The 19793-nt window shown below is 41.0% G+C and overlaps 3 protein-coding genes across 3 annotated transcripts; 1 reads left to right on the top strand and 2 right to left on the bottom strand.

The window, feature by feature from the left end:
• Window positions 1-2063: 2063 nt before the first annotated feature.
• has1 (hyaluronan synthase 1) lies at window positions 2064-4122 on the bottom strand. The gene is made up of 4 exons (XM_076737794.1): window positions 3427-4122; window positions 3090-3315; window positions 2825-2957; window positions 2064-2739 (listed from the first exon to the last, which is right to left on the bottom strand). Exons 1-4 carry the CDS (start codon window positions 4120-4122, stop codon window positions 2064-2066), a joined length of 1731 nt encoding a protein of 576 aa, XP_076593909.1.
• A 3997-nt stretch (window positions 4123-8119) lies between these two features.
• On the bottom strand, window positions 8120-13501 carry prss1 (serine protease 1). Its single transcript, XM_076736719.1, is given in 7 exon segments — window positions 8120-8267; window positions 8350-8407; window positions 8410-8490; window positions 8647-8915; window positions 9054-9207; window positions 12120-12245; window positions 13474-13501. Coding segments are annotated over 7 exon segments (864 nt in total).
• A 2322-nt stretch (window positions 13502-15823) lies between these two features.
• Window positions 15824-18667, top strand: fpr1 (formyl peptide receptor 1). The gene is made up of 2 exons (XM_076737096.1): window positions 15824-15891; window positions 16519-18667. The coding sequence occupies exon 2, from the start codon at window positions 16530-16532 to the stop codon at window positions 17670-17672; it is 1143 nt and encodes a 380-aa protein (XP_076593211.1). The 5' UTR covers window positions 15824-15891; window positions 16519-16529; the 3' UTR covers window positions 17673-18667.
• The last annotated feature ends 1126 nt before the right edge of the window (window positions 18668-19793 follow it).

Genomic DNA, 19793 nt, shown 5'->3' with positions numbered 1-19793 from the left:
TGATCTGTATAGTCAAGAGCCACTTTGACGTTTGTGCAACTGGGAACACCTTATTTATGATCAGGTTATTTATGGTTTTTTTGTACTGAACGTAAAGATTTCCCTGTTTATTTAGGCCCTGCATACTATTGATTGTCAGTGGGACTGTGGCAGCGCTGCTCCCTCCTCACAATTGACAGACAGCTCCATAATCATTTGTTAATACTACAAAACAGGCTGTCACTCCCTGTGCACTTTTACTGCTCCCTACAAAGCAATAAGCAAGAGCTGTGTTATGTGATGTGTTATTTCAAAATGTTTCAATGTAAAGCAAAGATCGCAGCTCCTCATAATATCAGATCATTCACTTGAAGGCCATTAAAAAGCTGTCGTCCCACACAGCTCATATAACTGTGAAGTTACCTTGTTCATAGGTGCTCCGTATACAAACGTTCACAAATAGAATATACTGGACACAAATATTCAAGCAAAGTTATTAGGAAACAAGAACAAAAAAGGATAGGTAAAAAGCCATGAGGCTGCATCTAAAATGTTGAAAATGGGGTGATCTGTCCACACTCCCACTCCTCAGCCAGGTGCAGAAGCCTCCAACACCTCAGGGAAAGCTTTCACTCTGTCACAGTGACACAACCTTTAGTCATTTCACTCTTCCTATTTACATCAATGCTTGTGTTACCAACTAAATTTGCATCTCAGGCATAGTGAAGTTACAGATGGACAGAACTCTGCTTTCTGTGGAAACAGACACAGCTATCTAGTCACACATGGAAACCTTTTTCCTTCTGATTTAATAGTCTGGGAGCACTTTGCAACAAGTTTATGTTGCACTGGGAGTTCCTTGTCATTTAGCGTCATCAGTACAGTCATGATTGTGCCTGTGATTCTGTACAACCTGGGCATTCAATGCCAGGCCGGGGTCCCACTAATATTGGCAGCTATGCTAAGGCTAACACAGAAGATGTTATCTTATGTTCAGTCTGCTGGTGTGTAGCATGAAGCCTAATTCGAGGTCATGTTTTATTTTGCCATGCAGTCAGTGACTGTGCCTCCCTTTGTGATAGCACTGATTTACCAAGTAAAGTTTACTGTTGCTCTCTGTCAATAATGTGATTTTGATCCAAAGGAAACAAAATTGTACACAATAGAAAAATATTTTATTTTTTCATTTTTTTCTACAAGTTCCCAAAATCATCATTTTCTTCACATTTTCAGACAATTTCCAGTCATTACAAAAACTGTGCTGCTTAGAAAACATATGTAAAAACTTATTACAATACAAGACTAAAAGAAACTTCATTCCCCATCGTTTCTGGTTTGAGTTAAGTGACTCCATGTTTCAGTCCTCAGCCACAGCGTCATTATCATTGTTTGGTTTTCTCAGAGAGGTACAGTTTCTTGTTTTCTGCTTGCACATTTTTTTCCATTGTGCAATACTATCACTGCCATTTTCTGTATTTTCAAGTAGGTCTGCAACACTGCAGTAAGTGCCATCAAGGATCCAGTGCAATAACAACAACAGTGGTGAAGTAATGGTCACTAAACTGACACAGTCCAGCATCCGTAAGTGGAGTTCTATGTGTTGTTAAATCTACATACACATAACCCAAGATCCATTACCCACACCCTTAAATACAAAAAAATGTGATTTAGAGAGCACATTTCCAATTTTCAGATATGACAAATAAATATGCGATGGACGGTCATCTCTGCCATCATAATTTGACAAAGAGAAACCTGAGAGGTACAAGAGCCAACAGCCCTCAGTACAATTTCACTTATTGTGCAACAGCATCTCTATATGAATCAAACTTTTGTCCTCATATATATATTAGTGATATTTTTTTTAAAACTCTATTTAATATGGGAGTCATGCATTTCATCAACATTACCAATATTTATTTATTTATTTTTGGAACTTGGTTTAGCAGCTGCATGAAAAGCTCCTGTCCATCCCTCACTGAAATGTGAGGCAAAATAAATAAGTTAAATCAACTGAACAAAAATAAGGTCAGTGGTTGAATTGAAATAAATTATCTTCCTTCTCTTAGTTCTTCACTGCGGACCTACACGCTGACTTTGTAACTTTGGGAACGTTTCCTACATAACCTGCGGAACCACACCCAGTACAGGAATATCATTAACAGCCAGTAGCACGTGTAGGCCACACAGCCAAAAATAAGAAACTTGGTCTCCATCACCTTTGCTGGACTTAACCAGTCCAGTTGACTCTCCTTGTAGATTGTGTAACCAAGCCCACCTAATAAGATGGCTGCCCATACTGACAGAGGGAGGAGGGGCATGTAGTTGCCCACAATTTTACGCCTGCCTGATGTCCCCCAGCTGCTTTTGTTCATGGTGAGAATGGCAAAGTACTTAGCAGGCAGCAAGCTGGTCATGTACAGAACTGAGTAGAGGGACATAAACACCATCACCATGTCTCTGCGCAGGATGCAGGCGTACGCAGCTTTCACAAGCCCAATCAGCTGGATGCAACACAGGATCCAGAGGAGGTCCCACAGCGTGCCTGTCCAGAACAGCTGGATGATGGTGGCGGTGACAAAGAAGGGGAAAATGCCTGAGACAATGGACTCGTAAGTCATCCAGAGGTGGTGCTTGTGCCACCACATTGCATTGTAGAGCCACTCGCGGAAGTAAGATTTTGTCCAGCGAGTCTGCTGGTTGAGCCAGCGCAGAAACTGACCAGGCGTCTCCGTGTAGCACTTGGAGCGGGCTGTGTACCTGAATGACAAAAATGAGATCTGTGAGACTCAACAAAATAACTGTGGCTGATGTTGTGTGTGCACAATATTGACAAGCCTCTTACTTTGTAGCATAGCCCATGCTCAGCATACGGTTGGTAAGATGTCTGTCATCACCAAACGTGCAGTGAGTTCCCAAAAACTTCTGATTGTACCAGGACTCCAGAAATTGCTGGAGGAGATCGTTCCTGTATAGACCTTCATGGAGCAATTACAAAAGACATATTAGTTACAATGAGTTACAGCAGTGCATGAAAGTCATGAATACCACTGCTTGATATGTCTAATCACTACTATGATCGACCTCACAGGAAAAATTTAGTTCCTTACCCAAAGGACCACTTATGCAGGACACACAGTTGAAGAAGGACTGGCAGGACCTCTCAATGTTGAAAGCCATCCAGTACCTAAGACTGCTCATGAAGCTGATGTAAGATTCCTTCAGGTTAAGGATCATCACATCTCCTCCCACAGCACCATACTTGGGGTTGCTCTCCAACACTTTACACAGCTCCACAGTGGCCAAAGGGTCCAGCTTCGTGTCCGAGTCACACACCTGGGGGAGGAGATAGCAAGTGATGTCATCACAGATGTGCCACGCTGTAATTTTCTTTTCTTAAAATTATCTTATCTTCAGGAATATAAATTCTGAAAGAAAAATAGGTACCTGTATATAGTCAACTGACGGCCCAAGCGCTTTAAAGGCTGTGTACATCACCTCCCGCTTGCCGCCCCACTTCTGCATGATGCACACACACCTCTTGCTCTGGATCAAGTGCTCTACATCTTTTCTCTGTGGATCCTCTCCCATAATATAATCAACATCCCCTTGTGGGTCCATTTCTGTAGCCATTTCCACATCCTTCTGGGCCTGGGTGGGGTCCCATGTGTGGTAGTTGTTCCTCCACACATAACAGCCAGGGTTCTGGTCAGCAAACACCTCTCTGAACATGTCCATCATATATCGGTCATCATCTGTGTTCCCATCCACCACCATGATGATGCGCAGCAGCTCAGGAGGATACTTGAGCGCCCTGATGGAGTTGAGGCACTCCCTCAAATAAACAGGGTCCTCCTGGTAAGCCGATATTGTGAAGCCGATGGTTTTGGTAAAGGTGCACGGATCTGTACGAGCTTTCATTCGCCGGTGCTCAACGAAGGCGAAGAAGCTCTGGACCAACAGGTGGAGGGAGAGGAGCAGTCCATAAAAGCCAAAGGAGATGATTCCATACATGGAGGTGACCAGCTGGAAACCCTTAACATAGGCCCACACCATCACACCCAGAACCAGCAGAGCAAAGAGGAATGTGAGGATGGCGCGGATTATTGAGCCCAGCTTCTTCAATAAAGGTTTCAGCTCCATTGTGTTTCTTTACCTAAGAGACATGCAGACACCACATGTTAGTTATGGCTTGTGCATGCATTAAGGATGGATTCCTACATGCTAAAAATGTACTCAGACACTCACTGTGGTTTGGAAAAAGGGTGTATTAAAAGGAATTAGTTGTTTTATGGGGACTGTTGTAAGACATGTTAAGTTTTTATATGTTGGAAAATAGTACAGCTAGCAGGCAAAAAAACATTTCAACTGCAGTCTATCATTTTTAAAATCCTGGGTACCAAGACTTTATCCAAGACAACTGCGCCCGATTGTATACAAACACATGCAATGATTCAGGTGATTTAGCAATAACAACATGCAGGCCACTGTGAGTGGAAAAGAAATAACTGATTGTTTTCTTACCTATTGTTTTACTTTAAATTTATATAAAATAAATAATATTTTATATAAAATATAAAATATATAATATAAAAATTTTATAGATTTAAATTTATTCGATGAAATCTTATTTATATGATATTTGAGACATTTAAGATTATAAGCAATCTTTCACAATCAAAATACTGCAAAAAAGTCGCTATATAAAGCAAGAAGCAACACTTGTGCTAATCAGTTGACAATTAACTATTAAATAATGAATAAATAGAAGAATGGGTATAAATGTGATACATAAAAAGCACCAGGCATCTTACTGCTGGCAGAAATCTGATATCTGTTCTTAAGTATATTTCTATCAATCACATCAACGTTGATGAATGGGCATGACTCCATAGAAATACATATTTATTTAAGTGACAACCTGTCTCTATAACAATTCAAATTCAGTTGCATTGTGTATATGACTTTACGAATACATTCGTCAGCAAATCAGGAATAAAAACGTAACTAAACACATGACAACGTTGCTTATTTTTAACCCTACCTGATGTCAAGTTCCCCTGGCTTTAAATTTGCGAGACATCCACTCGGTGTTTCTCTTGTTTGGCGGCTTGGCGTGAAGTTTGTTGGTTTTATAGGCTTCTAGGTTGAAGAAGGGATGGGGATGGAGCCATGTGCGCGCTTTTTATGTCTTGGGAATTATCAATTACGCGCGCCCCCGCTGACTCAGCCGTGCGTCAGGAGCAAGGCGGTGGTCCGCTGGCTGCGGACTCGAGTGTGCGGGGTGCGTACGGCTGCTTTGTTTTCCCCTTTTGCCATAGAGACTGTTAAAAAAAAAAAAAAAAAGTACCTAAAACCTAAAATAGACACAGCGGAGATCAATGTTTGACCATGTTTTTGTACATTTTCTCATTGTTTGAACTTTGAATAAATTAACTCATCCGTTTGGAAGCTGGGGGAGGACTTCTGGGGTCCCCTCTTACATTGACCACAGTTTGCCTCTTACAGCCAGCCTAAGCCTACCTCAGACCTAACATTAACCTGGACCTATTTCATTTACGCCATTTTAATTTATTTTATTTTATTTTTCGTTTAATTTATTTTTCATATTCATATTTATTTCATTGCCCGATCAGCCGCAGCGTACATGTGTACAGGTCGCTGTGCAGAAACATTCAGTTGAAGACAGTGAAACCCTGTTCGGTTCCATTTTGCTGGAAACTGCGCGTCCATTGAACAGAACGTGAAAGTGTTCAATCACATCACAGAGAAAAGATTAGTAACTCCAGAAGCTGCAATCAAGCTTGTACACAAGTTGGACGTTGCCCTCTGCTGGCTCCTATCTGAAACTACAAAAGTCAAAAAACCAGAGCGGTAGTGCAGTAGTAGGACGTAGGGAGGAAGTGAGGTTAGTCTTCTCTGTTGTGAAGTGTAGTAGGAGTGAAATCAAAGCTCAGAGTTAATGGAAGTCATGTCTCTTTACTACTAATCTCTGACTTCAGAGGACTGAAGCTGCCCCTTCTGGTTGACTGAGTTGCTGCCACTGTCCCAACTTAACCATGATTACATCCCTGGAGAGTTTCTTTACAGGGGAATCTGTTGACCGCTCATGAGGGTCCACACCCTTAGCCACAGGAGCTGGCCTGAGCCATCAACACACTCTATGTCAGACCCAAATAGAAGCCACCAGGCGGCTGATGTCACGTATGGAGGCCGTGCCAGCCAATGTGTGCAGGGGACGGAGAACGGGCTTGACTTACTGGATATGTTATTATATGTGGGGATTCTCCATGTGAACTGTTTGTTTCCATTAATGTGCTTTGCAGCTGTAGATAATCTTTGTTTTGCAGATGCAGCCTCACGTTTCACATGCTAGTTCATGAGAGTCCTTTAACTGTTTCCTGCAGTATTGTACTATAAGACATCAACTGTGCTGTACCAGCTGTTCCAGCTTGTCATATGTGACTCAATATATGGAAAGTTAATTCAATGGATGCAAATGATGTGCTTCTTTGCTATTGTGCTGTCACATTTATGTCATCATTTCCAATATGTTCTCTTTCCTCCATTAAATATTATATTTATGTCTGTGTGGAGTATTTTATTGAATCTTTTCACATACTACATTATTCAATTATTACTGAGTCAATCAACTATTTTGCTTCGCTTCTCTTTCCTTTTTATAGCTCAGTTTTTATGAAAAGGTCAAGGCTAAACTGCTGGTTTCATCTGACATGTCCCTGGCTAATCATTGCTTTGGGATAAGCTGCATTAGTCTGTGGCCACATCAATTACATGTACTGTAAAGGACACTGAAGAAGCTGAGAGACTCTTTTACCAAGCTGCCATAACTTCGAAGTAGCTCGTAAATATGGATTGTGGAATTCTGTAGGCTTGAAAACATGGACATGGTCTGTGTTGCCAGAATCAACATCCTATCCAAAACCATGTTTAAAAAAAAAAAAAAAAAAAAAGTGCAGCATCCTGCATGCTTCATAGAGTCGAGAGCTATTTATTGTACATAGCGTTTGAGTCCTCAGAAACCTCGTTAGGTCTTTATTCAGTGGTCAAGCAAATGCCTGGTGAGTCACTCCTCCGCTTTCTGCCACACCCAAGCAGCCACTTAAATCATGTGGGGATTTTGTGATCAAGTATTCTCATATGTGCACCTGATGCTGCTCCACAAGGAGAGCAGTGTCACTAGCAGGGCATTAGTAACTCCTTTAGGGCCTTAAAAATCTGCTTGATGATGTTCACCTGCATTTATATATTCATTAAAAACATTACCTGTGCCAACATGCCCAAACACTACATCATGGAACTCTAATGGTAATCTGATGAGCTACAACTAAAAAAGTTACTAGATAGTCAACTGCCTAAGTACCACATATGTAGCACTGCTCCATAATCAGTGATTATGGAGTGTGGCCAGAGTGTGCTACATGTTTTATAGTTTCAGCCCACAGAGAGCAGTGTAGCAGCATTTCTCTTTTTTTTTTTGCCATAGTGATTTACTGCCGGCTGACTGTAAATGTCAGGTTCATTCCTCAACTCTTCTGTGTTCCACTGAGGAATCCTTGAGCAAGAAACATGTCTGCACATTCACTGTAAAGTCATTCTGAGTCAGAGCTCGTAGAGCCAAACACTGTGACAGCATGGGAGGCAGCTATGTTACACACCATATTATACTCTTTGATACTCTCCATTTTGATTTACAGTCACACTTACTAAAGCTATGAATTACTTTATTGAGCACAAGTGGCTTCTCAAAAACACACACAACACACTTACTAATTTTAGACACCCATGGAGTAAAACACCTGTCTGTCATTTTACTGTTGTGTAAAGTCTGGGTTCTTGTGGAAGCAGTCACCTGTATGTGTGTGTGTGTGTGTGTGTGTGTGTGTGTGTGTGTGTGTGTGTGTGTTAGCAGTAGTTTTTCTTAGATACTTCTGTCATTCTTTCAGAGGAAACACTAACATACCTCTATACACCACACACACACACACACACACACACACACACACCACACACACACACACACACACACACACACACACACACACACACACACACACACACACACACACACACACACACACAGAGCACATCATATAGTTGACTTTAATATCTCTTCTGCTCAGCCAGGTGCCATGGTGTCCTTGATCCAAGACATGTAATTGCAAATTTTTGCATACACCCCCGGCTTGTTTCTCAGAGTGCAGCCATGCCCCCAAGACACAACTCCCTGGAGTTCCCCATCACACATCATGGGTCCCCTGGAGTCACTGTGAAGAGAAAACAGATGAGGTTGGTTTTTTTTTTACTTGTAGACCCTTTATTCCAAGATGCAGAAACACCACCCATGACCTCTATATGACCTGACAGGAGTCCTTCCCTCCGTCCAGATAGCCAGCACAGATCATGTAATTTGGAAAGGACATGGATTAAAGCATGTGTCATCACTCAGGAGAGGGGCATCCAAGCACTGCAATTTATCAGGGTACCTCGCTGGAAAAGACACAAAAAGATGCTATGGGTGGCAGTCGTGGGCGGGGGCCCCCGACGACCCACACCCTGGACGATGACTCTGGCTATGGGGACATGGAAAAAGAGTATGTATCTATGTTTTTAAAAAGAGCTTCTAACACAGTGTTTCTAGTTTACAACTACTACTAAGTAACTCAGAGCTCTGGCACATTGTCTTCTCACCGGTACACTTTGAAGGAAGTGTAGCAGGGCCTACGTATCTGTTCAGGGTGGCAGGTCGACTCAGCATGATCAGCATGATATCACTGTCCTGTGTCTGGGAGTTGTAGTCAGGTTGGCAGATAAACTTGGCGGACATAATGTCCTGATCGGTCCGCTCATGTTCCCAGATGTCGTTCTCTCCTAGCCGAACCTCAACATTTGACCCGGAAGAAATAAAGCCATCTCTAAGGTTATTGTGTGTTCTCACTGCTTCCGAGCTTAAGGGAAAACCACCATGAAAAAGCCAGATTTTAAGTTTCCAAACACAATATAAATCCATCAGTGTTAACCAGCGGCTGGAGGTTAGCGCTTGTCTCGCCTACTTCGGTTTGCAGTGCGCAGCAGAGGTCACCCACACTTCAGACAGAAGAGTCCCACCACAGGAGTTGTACCCAGCAAACAGAGACAGTTGGTGGGGCACAGAATTGTTTAGGCAATCATGACCTCCAACAATCTTGCCATCGCCTTTCAGGGCAACTGTAAATGATAGAAAGTAAGAATAAAGAAGTGACAGAGAAAATGATGTTAGCAGTGTATTTGCATTTATAGTGCATCATAATAACATGAGACATTTGATGCCCCTTAATCAGATGTTTTACAGTAAATATAAATTCTGTTCTGTACCTGCCCTCCAAGGAGAATCAGAGGGAGAAGCTTCATGCCTTCTGTCTGTATCACCGGCAGATTAATTACCCTCACCCTCTTAGTTTCAGGTATTTTAGTCCTCTTATCTTCTTTTACTCAAGGTCTGAGGTATGCACGCCTTGAACACTGTGTTACATTTCCCCAGAACACTAGGTTTAGTGGACAGTAAGCTGTAAAAGACAAAGAAAAAAAAACATTTCAAGTCATTACTGTGAAAATAACTCCAACAGCTTCGACGGGAAAACAATCTGAATTGTAAATACTGACATTTGGAAGTCCCCTTCATCAGTACGCATTCAGTCAACACATACTGTATCTTTTTTATTTCTTAATGTTGTTATGTATGATTTAGGTAATTTCTCTCTACACTTAAGATCACGAATCTCACCGTGTCAGTACATTCTTTATGTAAGTGTGTCATGATGTTAATGATTTGTTACAACAACACTTAGCAATGTTAAAACATCAATAAAAACAGAATGTAATCATTTTCAAACAAACTGTGTTTGCAGATAACGGTTTTACAAAGTGTTCCTGAGCCCATGCAGTAATCTCCTTAATACAATCATGTGTTCACAAAGTGGTGAACCTCGCTCCATCCTTGCTTGTGAACGACTGAGTTTTTCCAGGATGTCCTTTCAGACCCAATCATGATACTATCACCTGTTACCAATGAACCTGTTTACCTGTGGAATGATCCAAACAGGTGTTTTTGGAGCATTCCACATCTTTCCCAGTCTTTAGTTGCTCCTGTCCCAACTTTGAAACACATCAGATTTTTACAAAAATCAATGAAGCTGATGAGGTCAAACATGAAATATATTGTCTTTGTACTGTTTTCAATTGAGTATAATGTCAAAAAGGATTAGCAAATTATTACCTGCTGTTTTATTTATGTTTTACACAGGGTCTTAACTCTTTTTGGAATCAGGGTTTTACAATCACATGCTGGATATGACGTGTACTGCCTTCAAATAAACCACAAAGTGACATTCTACCCAGTGGATGTTGAGTAAGACTTGGGGGAAAATTGACTAAAATTGTGCTATTGCAAGTGTGCCATTTTTCAACATTCAGAGTACCAATTAAAAAAAAAAAAAAAAGCAGAAAAAGCAGTATTTTACTGTTCTGCTCAGGCTTCTCATATCAGGCTATCTGCTTATCAACCAGCTGCTCTCTGGAAAAAATGCAGCAGGTATTCTGTGTTGCAAAACATGATATGAAAGTGTTGGTATTTCTACATGCTCAGAGCAGTTTCATCTTCCTGTACCATACTTTAGACTTTAGACTTTAGACTGCTTCTTTATTGACCCCAATTTGGGAATTTACACACACACAAATAATTCATATTGACATTACTGATACATTTTACACAACTGTGCAAGTTTAGGAGCCATATACACAATTTAAATAAGTTACAAGAAAAAGAATGACCTGTGAAGCAGAATTTTGTACTACAGCTTCATTTTACAATCGTGTTTTGAAATTCACGATGGAAAGCAGTTTGGAAAACTCATGTATCTTTTTCCTCTACGTCCCTGGTTTGGGTAGGACATAAAGGAAATCAGCACTCTGCCTGTTTCGACATTGCAAAACTCATTGCTGAGTCAAAGTTTCAGGACGGAGACGTACTACGAGGTACAAGGCTCTGTTACTCATGTATGAGCATAGGTGTTTATCAGCACCAGACAGAGAAACATTTAAATGTGAGGGTACATTTAACCAAAGCCTGTGATTATACACTTAAGGCTAAAATATAACGCATTCCCATCTCGCACAGGCAAGTTCTCCCCCACATTACTGTGTGGCACACACGCCGTCTGCCTCATTCGTTTTGCAACCTGCATATCATTGCTTGTATGCTTTGATTGTAAACAAGTGCAACAACTTGGCACTTTCTTCTGAGAAGCTCACGCTCTGTAAAGATAAAAACGTCTCAGGTCGCAGATTTGTTCACGGCTGTGATCTTGTGTTTGCTCACTTGTTGTGCACAGATTTTCACGAGACCTCCAGTGTACCATAGTGATACATTTTCATTAAGTTTTCAATAGTAAACAGGCTAAAGGACATTTCAGTCGCATTTATTAGAGAAAACTAAATTGCCAAAATCATTAAAATTCCCTGAGAGTCCTTGAGCTAATTGCTCAGAAATGTCTTTGATAGACTCACATATGACACCCAGATGCCTGTATAGTTGCACATCTGCACAAAAGCATCTGGGATGTGATCAGCTGGACCAACTGAGAATCTAGATAAATACGTTGCTGCCGTCTCTCAATGTAAAACCGTCATTGACCTTCAAACAACGACCAGCACCACAACAATTCCAGTATTTGCCACCCTAACCCTTAGTTGCAATATATGGAAAGGATCAAAACCTCCTCTGATTTGCCCATCTGGTGCTCCCTGTTTAACAAGTTCCGCTTCCCCTAATCCCATTCCATGCCTCAAAATACCCTTGGACACACAGAGAGAGCACTGTGTCAAACTGTATGAATTCTGCATTGCCAGGCTTGTTTGCTGTCTGCTGCCCAGGCTGATTATTCATATCCCTTAGGTCTGCCGAGGGGGACCAGGCGTTGTGGTTGAAAGTAGGGACGAATGTAAGGAAGTGGTTTAGGTTATTGAGGTTCAGCTTTTTTTTTCCCCTGTGTGTGGTGTATTTCATGGAAAAAAACTGTCACTGAGCCATAGGAGCAAAAGACGCTGGCACCGGTTTTGACTTGAAAAACAAAATTCCTGACCTCTCCACACCCGTGAGACAAGGGTTTGATTTCCAGTCAGCACCGCAACAAGATCAACAAACCTTTGAGGTTTCAGGACACAGCAGATTCCCACTATTTGTGTCTTTGTGACAGCGTTACTGGAGCCTAGAAGTTTCAACACAACAGTTAGTTAGCCACTGTTTCACAAAGGATTTACAAATGCTGTGAGCTCACAGTGTTGTGCACTCTGCAGCGACGAAAAATACTGGGTGTGTAACAGTGACGCTGGGAGATGGAGTATGTCATTAGGACTTGACTGTTCCACATGCAGACATACAAATGTTAGTTGTGTCTTTCAGGTTGCTCGCCCACCCTCCCAGCTGTTTTAATAAATAAACCCCCCAAACTCCAACTGCATATATCACCCTCTGCTAAAACTAAATTCCCTTTAAACCTCCACTAGTTGTTTTACACACCCAAATTGGTATTTGTGCAGCACACACATAATTGCACGTTTGGTTGGTAAATCAAGAACTCTGGCAAGCCCTGGGCTCTGAAGGCTTCCCTCAAACTATAGCCTTGGGATAGCTATTAATATCCCCTACAGACAGCAGCAAAATGCTCTGCCTTTAAGTTCTGTTGCAAAACTATACAGCAAAAAAAATAAATAAATAAAAACACACACATTTTAGCAAAGAAGTGAAAAGTGGAGGATGTATTGCTCAATGGGATCATAACCAAATTCAACAAAGTAGTCATACTGTCTAGACTTCAGCTAAAAGAGTAAAGTCATTTAGTGTTGGACAAATGGAGCCGTTCACTGCAGCTTTGAAGCGAGTCATGAAGTTAACTGGGTCAGCTTATTTTAAACTGTTTCCTGCACTTAGAATGAATTGTTTTTGGACCTGGTGTAAAATATCGCTCAGTGGGGATTCAAATGCTGAATATTTATGTATCCAGAAAAAAAAACAACGATAACACAAGTCCTCCTACACACTCGAGTAAGGGAGTTGCTCTGATCTCACGCAGAGACTCAGACACATACACAGACTTATAGCGTCTCTCACTCTTTCACACTCTCTCTCTCTCTCTTTTCCCCTCTCTTTGCTTACTTCCTCCCCCTCACATCTGGATTTTTGGCAGGACATAGTTCCTGTGTGGTGTGTGTGTACATTAGCAGGGGATTCAGTTTTAAGGTTGGGCAGGTTCGAGCAGCTCTGACTGTGAGAATCTGATCAGTTCAAAGTTTTGAGCCTCGCTGTGCTTCATTGTGTGAACAGCCATTGTGGTTTAGATCTTCAAAGCCACCATCACCATGAAGATCCTTCTTTGTCTGATTGTTTGACTGATTATTATGAAATCCTTAGATGTAGATATTTAGAATTTTATTTACCTCTTTTTTCAGTGGTGCAAGTATTCATCGTAATACAGAAATATATAGTTATGTCAGTTTTTAGCCGCTGTAGGCCTAAGTGTCAAAAGTACTTCAACTTGACAAGTTCTGTCTCCAGAATTAAAATGATTATCGCCAACTAACTATATTTAAATATAAGAAACCAGATGTTTTCAACCTTTGTGAAAGATTTTAGCCATGTGCTTTTGAGCATCTCTTTAATTCTTGTTGATAAAGGGTTAGGGTTAGGGGGTTAGGGTTAGGGTTTTGTGTATTGAGATGCTGTTCAAGGCTGTCAAACTGACTCACATTTATCTTGCATGCTCGTATGGTTGCTTCAACTTAGTGTTTTTACACATCAAATGCAAAGAAATATAATTTTCCACAGAAAATTCTGCCAAAAAAGAATGAACTCACAACCATCTCACACAGATGTACAAATGTGTGGGTAGTGGGGCAGCAACACCAAGAGTAAAGAGGAACCATGTGGGAGGAACTATGACCATAAACTTAAACTCAGATGAAATGTTTTTCCCCACTGAAAGGTAGGGCTACACACTCCAGGGAAATGAAAATGATTGTGTCTCCAGCCAAAACTCCCCCACGTTCATGCCTCCATCTTGCTCTTATTATTCTATTTTACAGTTTTTATAATCTCCTGTTGTGTTGCATTTCCGCCCATTTTTCTACTTCCACATGTGATCATTTAAACATCAAAAAACAGTTCACTGCATGAAATTTCAGCATGTCAGGGCATTTCATTACATCATCTGTTTTGACCTTTTATTTGTTCAAAATAACATTTTTATTCAGCTAATCTGTTGGTCCGTGTTATTGAAAGGTCTTGGAACAGATTTGAGTTCCATTTCTTCGAGACTCAGAGAACTTGACTGGGATATATTTGAAGTACTACAGCAGCAGGAATGTACCAAGCTGGTTTAGAAGATGAAATTGCTGGGAATTACAGCTTAGATTTGCTTGAGGGTGTGTATAAGAATTCTCTTTTGTTTAAAGTTTGCAGTCAGGTCTGCGGTCGTTTGCCAGTTCTGTAGTGATTCGTACACTTATGCACCTTTTGGCATACACTGTAAATGTCAAATGTTTCAGGAATGCATGCATGGTTCAGTGTAATGAGTGTTCCTCAGTGACCAGAAACATCCCATCCTTATCCCAAGTTCCTTTTTTTAACTCTGGAGTGCATGCAAAAATTTGTTTCAATTAACTATAGAAAATGACTACGCTGCAAGTACAAAACCATGTTGCATATGGACTGTTTGGATACTTTGCAGCTGTGTATTTGCTTGCTTAAAATTCCAACTTGTATCATATTTTCCAAATATACTTCTCTAATATATCATATACAGCAACTGCACTTCAGATGTGTAACAAAATTTACAAAAACAGATGTGGTTAAAAGTGCAAAAGATGATGCAGATAAGTAGGAGTATAGGCAGATAGCTGACTGCTGTGAAATTGTCCCTAAACTGATTCATATTCATGTTATAGAAAAAGATGGATTTTTCTTCTATTTTGTTTGCAGGTTTAATTCAACAGAGGCACCACAGTCATGTGTCCTGCTTCTAATGGACAGTGGCACAGAGGGAGTAGCCTGCTATTTCATAAAACTGCAAGGCAACCCTAAATTATCGACAGATGCTGCTGTGACTTTTGTATAAGCAGTGCAGGGTGAAGAGACGGGACATTAAAAATATGTAACCTACATGTCCAGATGTCGATTCACACAGTCAACACAGAGCTATTACACTTAACCTCAAGCAAACATGAGCTCAACCCACACAGAGAAAAACACATTACGCAGCAGGATCACTGGTGAGCAAGTCACAGCTCCACTCTTTCTCAGGTAGTCATCCCCAACAACCCACAATTTATGCGTTTAGTTGTTTGGTGACTTGGTGTTTTTACTTGTGGAGTTTCCCAAAGGACAAAGGCTCTATCATGCAGCATTCGAAGAAGACGTGTCCCTGCAAGATTTTTGTGTCAGATTCCATATTAGCAGCAGAGCAGCACACATGCAGATAAGAGCCAGTACTGAAACAGCAGCATGTAGCACTTTGTCAGTGCAGGGGCTCGAGTGAATTATACACACTGCATCCTCAGACTGTATGCATTCATGTAACTCATCTTTCAGTCAACCTTAAACTTTTAGAAAATGTTCTAACACTGTTCATGAACAGCAGTACATAAACAGCCATAGTGTGTAGTGCAAGAAGTTCAATGGTCCTCAAATGAGGGGGATGCGAGTCGCCCGAGGTCCCGCCTCGATGCGAGCGATGACGTCACATATTTAAGGAGTCCGGGATCAGGACTCCGCAATTCCCGCAGACGAGTCAGACTTGACCGGTGTCGCCTTTGCAGCGGACACATCCTCATCCTCATCGGACCGGCGCTTTGAGAAAGGTACTGTGCCCGTTATGATAAGCCTGAACTCGGTGTATCACACCAAACTGCGAAGAAGAAGCGGCCGATGGAAACATCTGAAGAAGGCTCCAGCAAACTGGGGAAAACTTATTAGACTGGAATTTCAACCGCTTGGTTTCAAAGAGTTTTTGAGGAAGACGAAGGTTTTCTTGAGCAATTAACAGCGCAAATCGTAAAACTCTTAATTAAGCCTATGCACAGCACAGCGCGTGAGAAAGCTTCCAGAGGCTTTGCTGAGCTGACTGTGGTTCCGCTCTGATCATAACTTTGCAAAAGCTTTTGCTCATCAGATTCCGTTCCGTTTGTTCAGAGGGAAAATGTGTGCATGTGCTTGTTGTGCAAGACGTACAGTAGTAGTTTCAGATTTGTTCATCTTACTGTTACGCCACTAACTATCACAGAAAGTTGGGAAATTTTCTGGTTAAGATTTGTGGTAATGTCTTCTGTGGTGCCCCACAGTTCAAACCATGTGCACAACACATGGACATTTGAGAGAATATCTTTAAATAGAAAAAAGAAAAAACATTTAGGTTGAACATTGTTGATGGTTGTTGACCTCTAGGCAAAATAAAACAGGTTCATATTTATTTCTTGTTTTTATTGCAGGTCTCTCGACAATGATGGAGCTATTGACCGCTACCCCTTTCTATCACATGAATACAACAGATGGAACTGGAAGAAATGGCACTTTGTATGATGACGAGGACGAGTATGACTATAAGGACGAGCATGCCGAGCTGAGACAGTCCCTCAACACCATGTCTCTCATTGTATACTGCCTGGCCTTCATTCTTGGTGTGCTCGGGAATGGAGTGGTTATCTGGGTGACCGGCTTCAAGATGAAGAAAACAGTGAACACAGTTTGGTTCCTCAACCTTGCTGTGGCCGACTTCCTCTTCACAGCATTCCTGCCCCTGAGTGTGACGTACACAGCTATGGATTTCCACTGGCCTTTCGGCAAGTTCATGTGCAAATTGAACAGCACTATAAGCTTTCTGAACATGTTTGCCAGTGTCTACATCCTGGTGGTGATCAGCGTGGACAGGTGTGTGTCTGTGGTGTGGCCCGTCTGGGCGCAGAACCATCGGAGTGTACGCAAGGCGTCCTGTGTCAGTCTGGGTGTTTGGGTCCTGGCTCTGATTCTCAGCGCTCCATACTTCATCTTCAGGGACACTGGACCATCATATAATAATGACGACATCATTAACTGCTTCAACAACTTTGCATTTTCTGATGATTATGAAACACCGTCTGTGAACCAGCTACGACAGTTTCGTCATCAGGCCATGACCATCACCCGCTTCCTGCTGGGATTTGTTGTCCCCTTCACTGTCATTGTCTCCTGTTATGCAGTAATAATCCATCGTCTCAGGAGAAACCGCACCCTGGCCAGCCAGTCCAGTCGCCCCTTTAAGATCATTGCTGCTGTTATCACCACTTTTTTCCTGTGCTGGGCTCCTTATCACATCATGGCTCTAATTGAGCTGGTAAATCACATGGCTACTCATGCAAGTGAAATATTAGACCATGTCACCACTATCGGAGTTCCTATAGCAACCAGTCTGGCCTTTCTCAACAGCTGCCTGAACCCGCTGCTGTATGTGTTCATGGGCCAAGATTTCAAAGATAAAGTCCGCAAATCCATCCTGAATGTACTGGAGACTGCCTTCCAGGAGGAGGTCTCTCGCTCTTATACCTACACAAACTCAATGGTCACCAGTCGGAGCAAAGAAAAGTCTGTTTCTGATGCCGAGGTATAAAGTTGTCCAAGAATGAACAAATACTGTAACTGTACATAGACAATGTAAGCTGTCGTTGTTATTAGCTTTTGTGGGTGCCTCTTAACTTCACCTAGAGTCCTTTCAGTATGGTAAAACGCACGGGTGGTAGTACTGGACAATAAGCCGTACATCTGTCTGTGATGCGTTTGTGGGATGAAGCATTTTGAAGTGTTGGAAAGTTGATATTTATATAAGCACAATCAAAACCAGAGATTAGGAAGTGCTTTAGAAAGAAAGAAAACAGAATGTGTGGCTACATTTAGCGGCTACATTCATCTTTTGAGTAACAATGGTGCTTCTCCTCTATGCAGTCCTGTTGTTAGCTGCACTTTGACTCACAGTGGTGCAGTGTGGACCATGATGGACCGAGTGGATATGTCTTTTTTGACAAGAGAAATCAGTCATAATTTCAAAATAGCTTTTACATTAGTTTAAGATTTGGAAGTCTGTGCTTTTCATCTATCACATACACTCCAGGTGCTGATTACTATATGTCCTTGCCTGTATGCGTCAGCAAAGAAAACAAGTGACGAAACACGTCCCAGTTGTTTAAGGACTATAACTGTAGGCTATATTAATAACTAGAAAGACTGGAACATCACGTGAATAACATAGTATTGAGGGTAGTTTGACAAAGAACACCATGCCTTTCTTGCCAAAGAATGTAGCAGGCTGTAATCAACGGTATGGAAGAGATCTAACTGAAGAAATAATCTGTAGTGTGAAACAGTGTCGCTGAACCACAAACAGGCTTATAGCAAGTTCATTTCTCAACTTCCTCTTCACACCCAACATGACTTGTACTGTTACATGTCGTGAACATGACAACGGTGGCCACAAGACAGCGACCACAGAGGCCATCTTTGGGTACATATGAGCTGAAAGTGAAGTGGTCAGTTACACTATCAGATTTAGTATAACACATTATATCTGTGTGAGAATTTCTCATTAAGTTATTCACTGTGTAATGTCTGTTTCTTATCGCCTGTCATCTGGCAACACATTGAAACTGATTCAACTGACTTTTGAGTGCTACATTTCTACTGCATGCTACATGTAATTTACATTTGTTATTCAGCACAAGGACAGGCTAATGTAAGCCTATATATGATATATATATATATATGATAGTGACTATGAGATTATTATGTATAAATTAGTGGCTGCATTGTATGCCAGCAGCACTTGCCTTTGTTTGATTTTGTTGATCATTGTTGTTGTTTCTTTGTTTGTTTCTTTTTTTTTTTTTTTTTTTTTGGGGGGGGGGGGGGTGTCTGATAGCACCAAGTCAATGCATGTTGTACCGTAATCTGAGAATTTCAATGTATCATTTTCTCTATCATTTTTCTCTGTTTATTTCAAAACTGAAATTAAAGATTATTTTCCTTATTGATTGATCTGCCGGGTTTTTCTCTCAATTTTCACTCAATTGATCGTACAGAGTCTGTAAAACAAGGTGAAAAATGTCCTTGTTTCCCAGAGAACAGTGTGACATCTCCGAGTATCCCAACAATATCCAGTCTACTATCAAAAAAGACAAAGAAAAGCCACCAAATATTTAGATTTTAGAAGATAGAACCAATGAATTTTTTGACCCCAAAAAATAACTTAAGATTAAAAAATTAAGTAAAATGAAGTACCTGTTGATTGACTAATCCAATTGTAAAACTCGATATGCACACTTATTCTATGTTCTCTATGACTTTGGCATAACCTCTCTATAAAAGCTTTATTTTAATTTTAACAATATAAATGATGCTTTGATTTATTTTGTTGGAGTTGTTCTTCATCTCTAATGGCAAACTCTACTATGAGTCCATAAATGATGATGATGATGATGATGATGATGATGATGATGATGATGATGATGACGACCATATATTAAAATTTTATTCAGACTTGACCGTTTTTCCACTCATAATGTCCATCTCATAAGGACCACATAACGTCACTCTTTATCCAATAGGTATGTCACACAGACAACTCCTCTAATTTGACATGTGATAAAACTTATCATAAATAACAAGGAGACAATCATAAGATGTACTTTTTGTGGTTACTCTACATAATTATTATTATTACTATTAGACTTGGCCAATA

This window comes from Chaetodon auriga, chromosome 8 (assembly GCF_051107435.1).
Source record: "Chaetodon auriga isolate fChaAug3 chromosome 8, fChaAug3.hap1, whole genome shotgun sequence".
NCBI classification, from domain to species: Eukaryota; Metazoa; Chordata; class Actinopteri; order Chaetodontiformes; family Chaetodontidae; genus Chaetodon; species Chaetodon auriga.
This window is presented reverse-complemented; position numbering and strand designations above follow the sequence as displayed.

Coding starts and splice junctions, on each gene's coding strand:
- fpr1 (XM_076737096.1), top strand. CDS start 16,530: ATGATGGAGCTATTGACCGCTACCCCTTTCTATCACATGAATACAACA.
- has1 (XM_076737794.1), bottom strand. CDS start 4,122: ATGGAGCTGAAACCTTTATTGAAGAAGCTGGGCTCAATAATCCGCGCC. Junction 2,958..3,089: donor CTGCATAAGTGGTCCTTTGG/GTAAGGAACTAA, acceptor TGCTCCATGAAG/GTCTATACAGGAACGATCTC. Junction 2,740..2,824: donor AGCATGGGCTATGCTACAAA/GTAAGAGGCTTG, acceptor TTTGTCATTCAG/GTACACAGCCCGCTCCAAGT.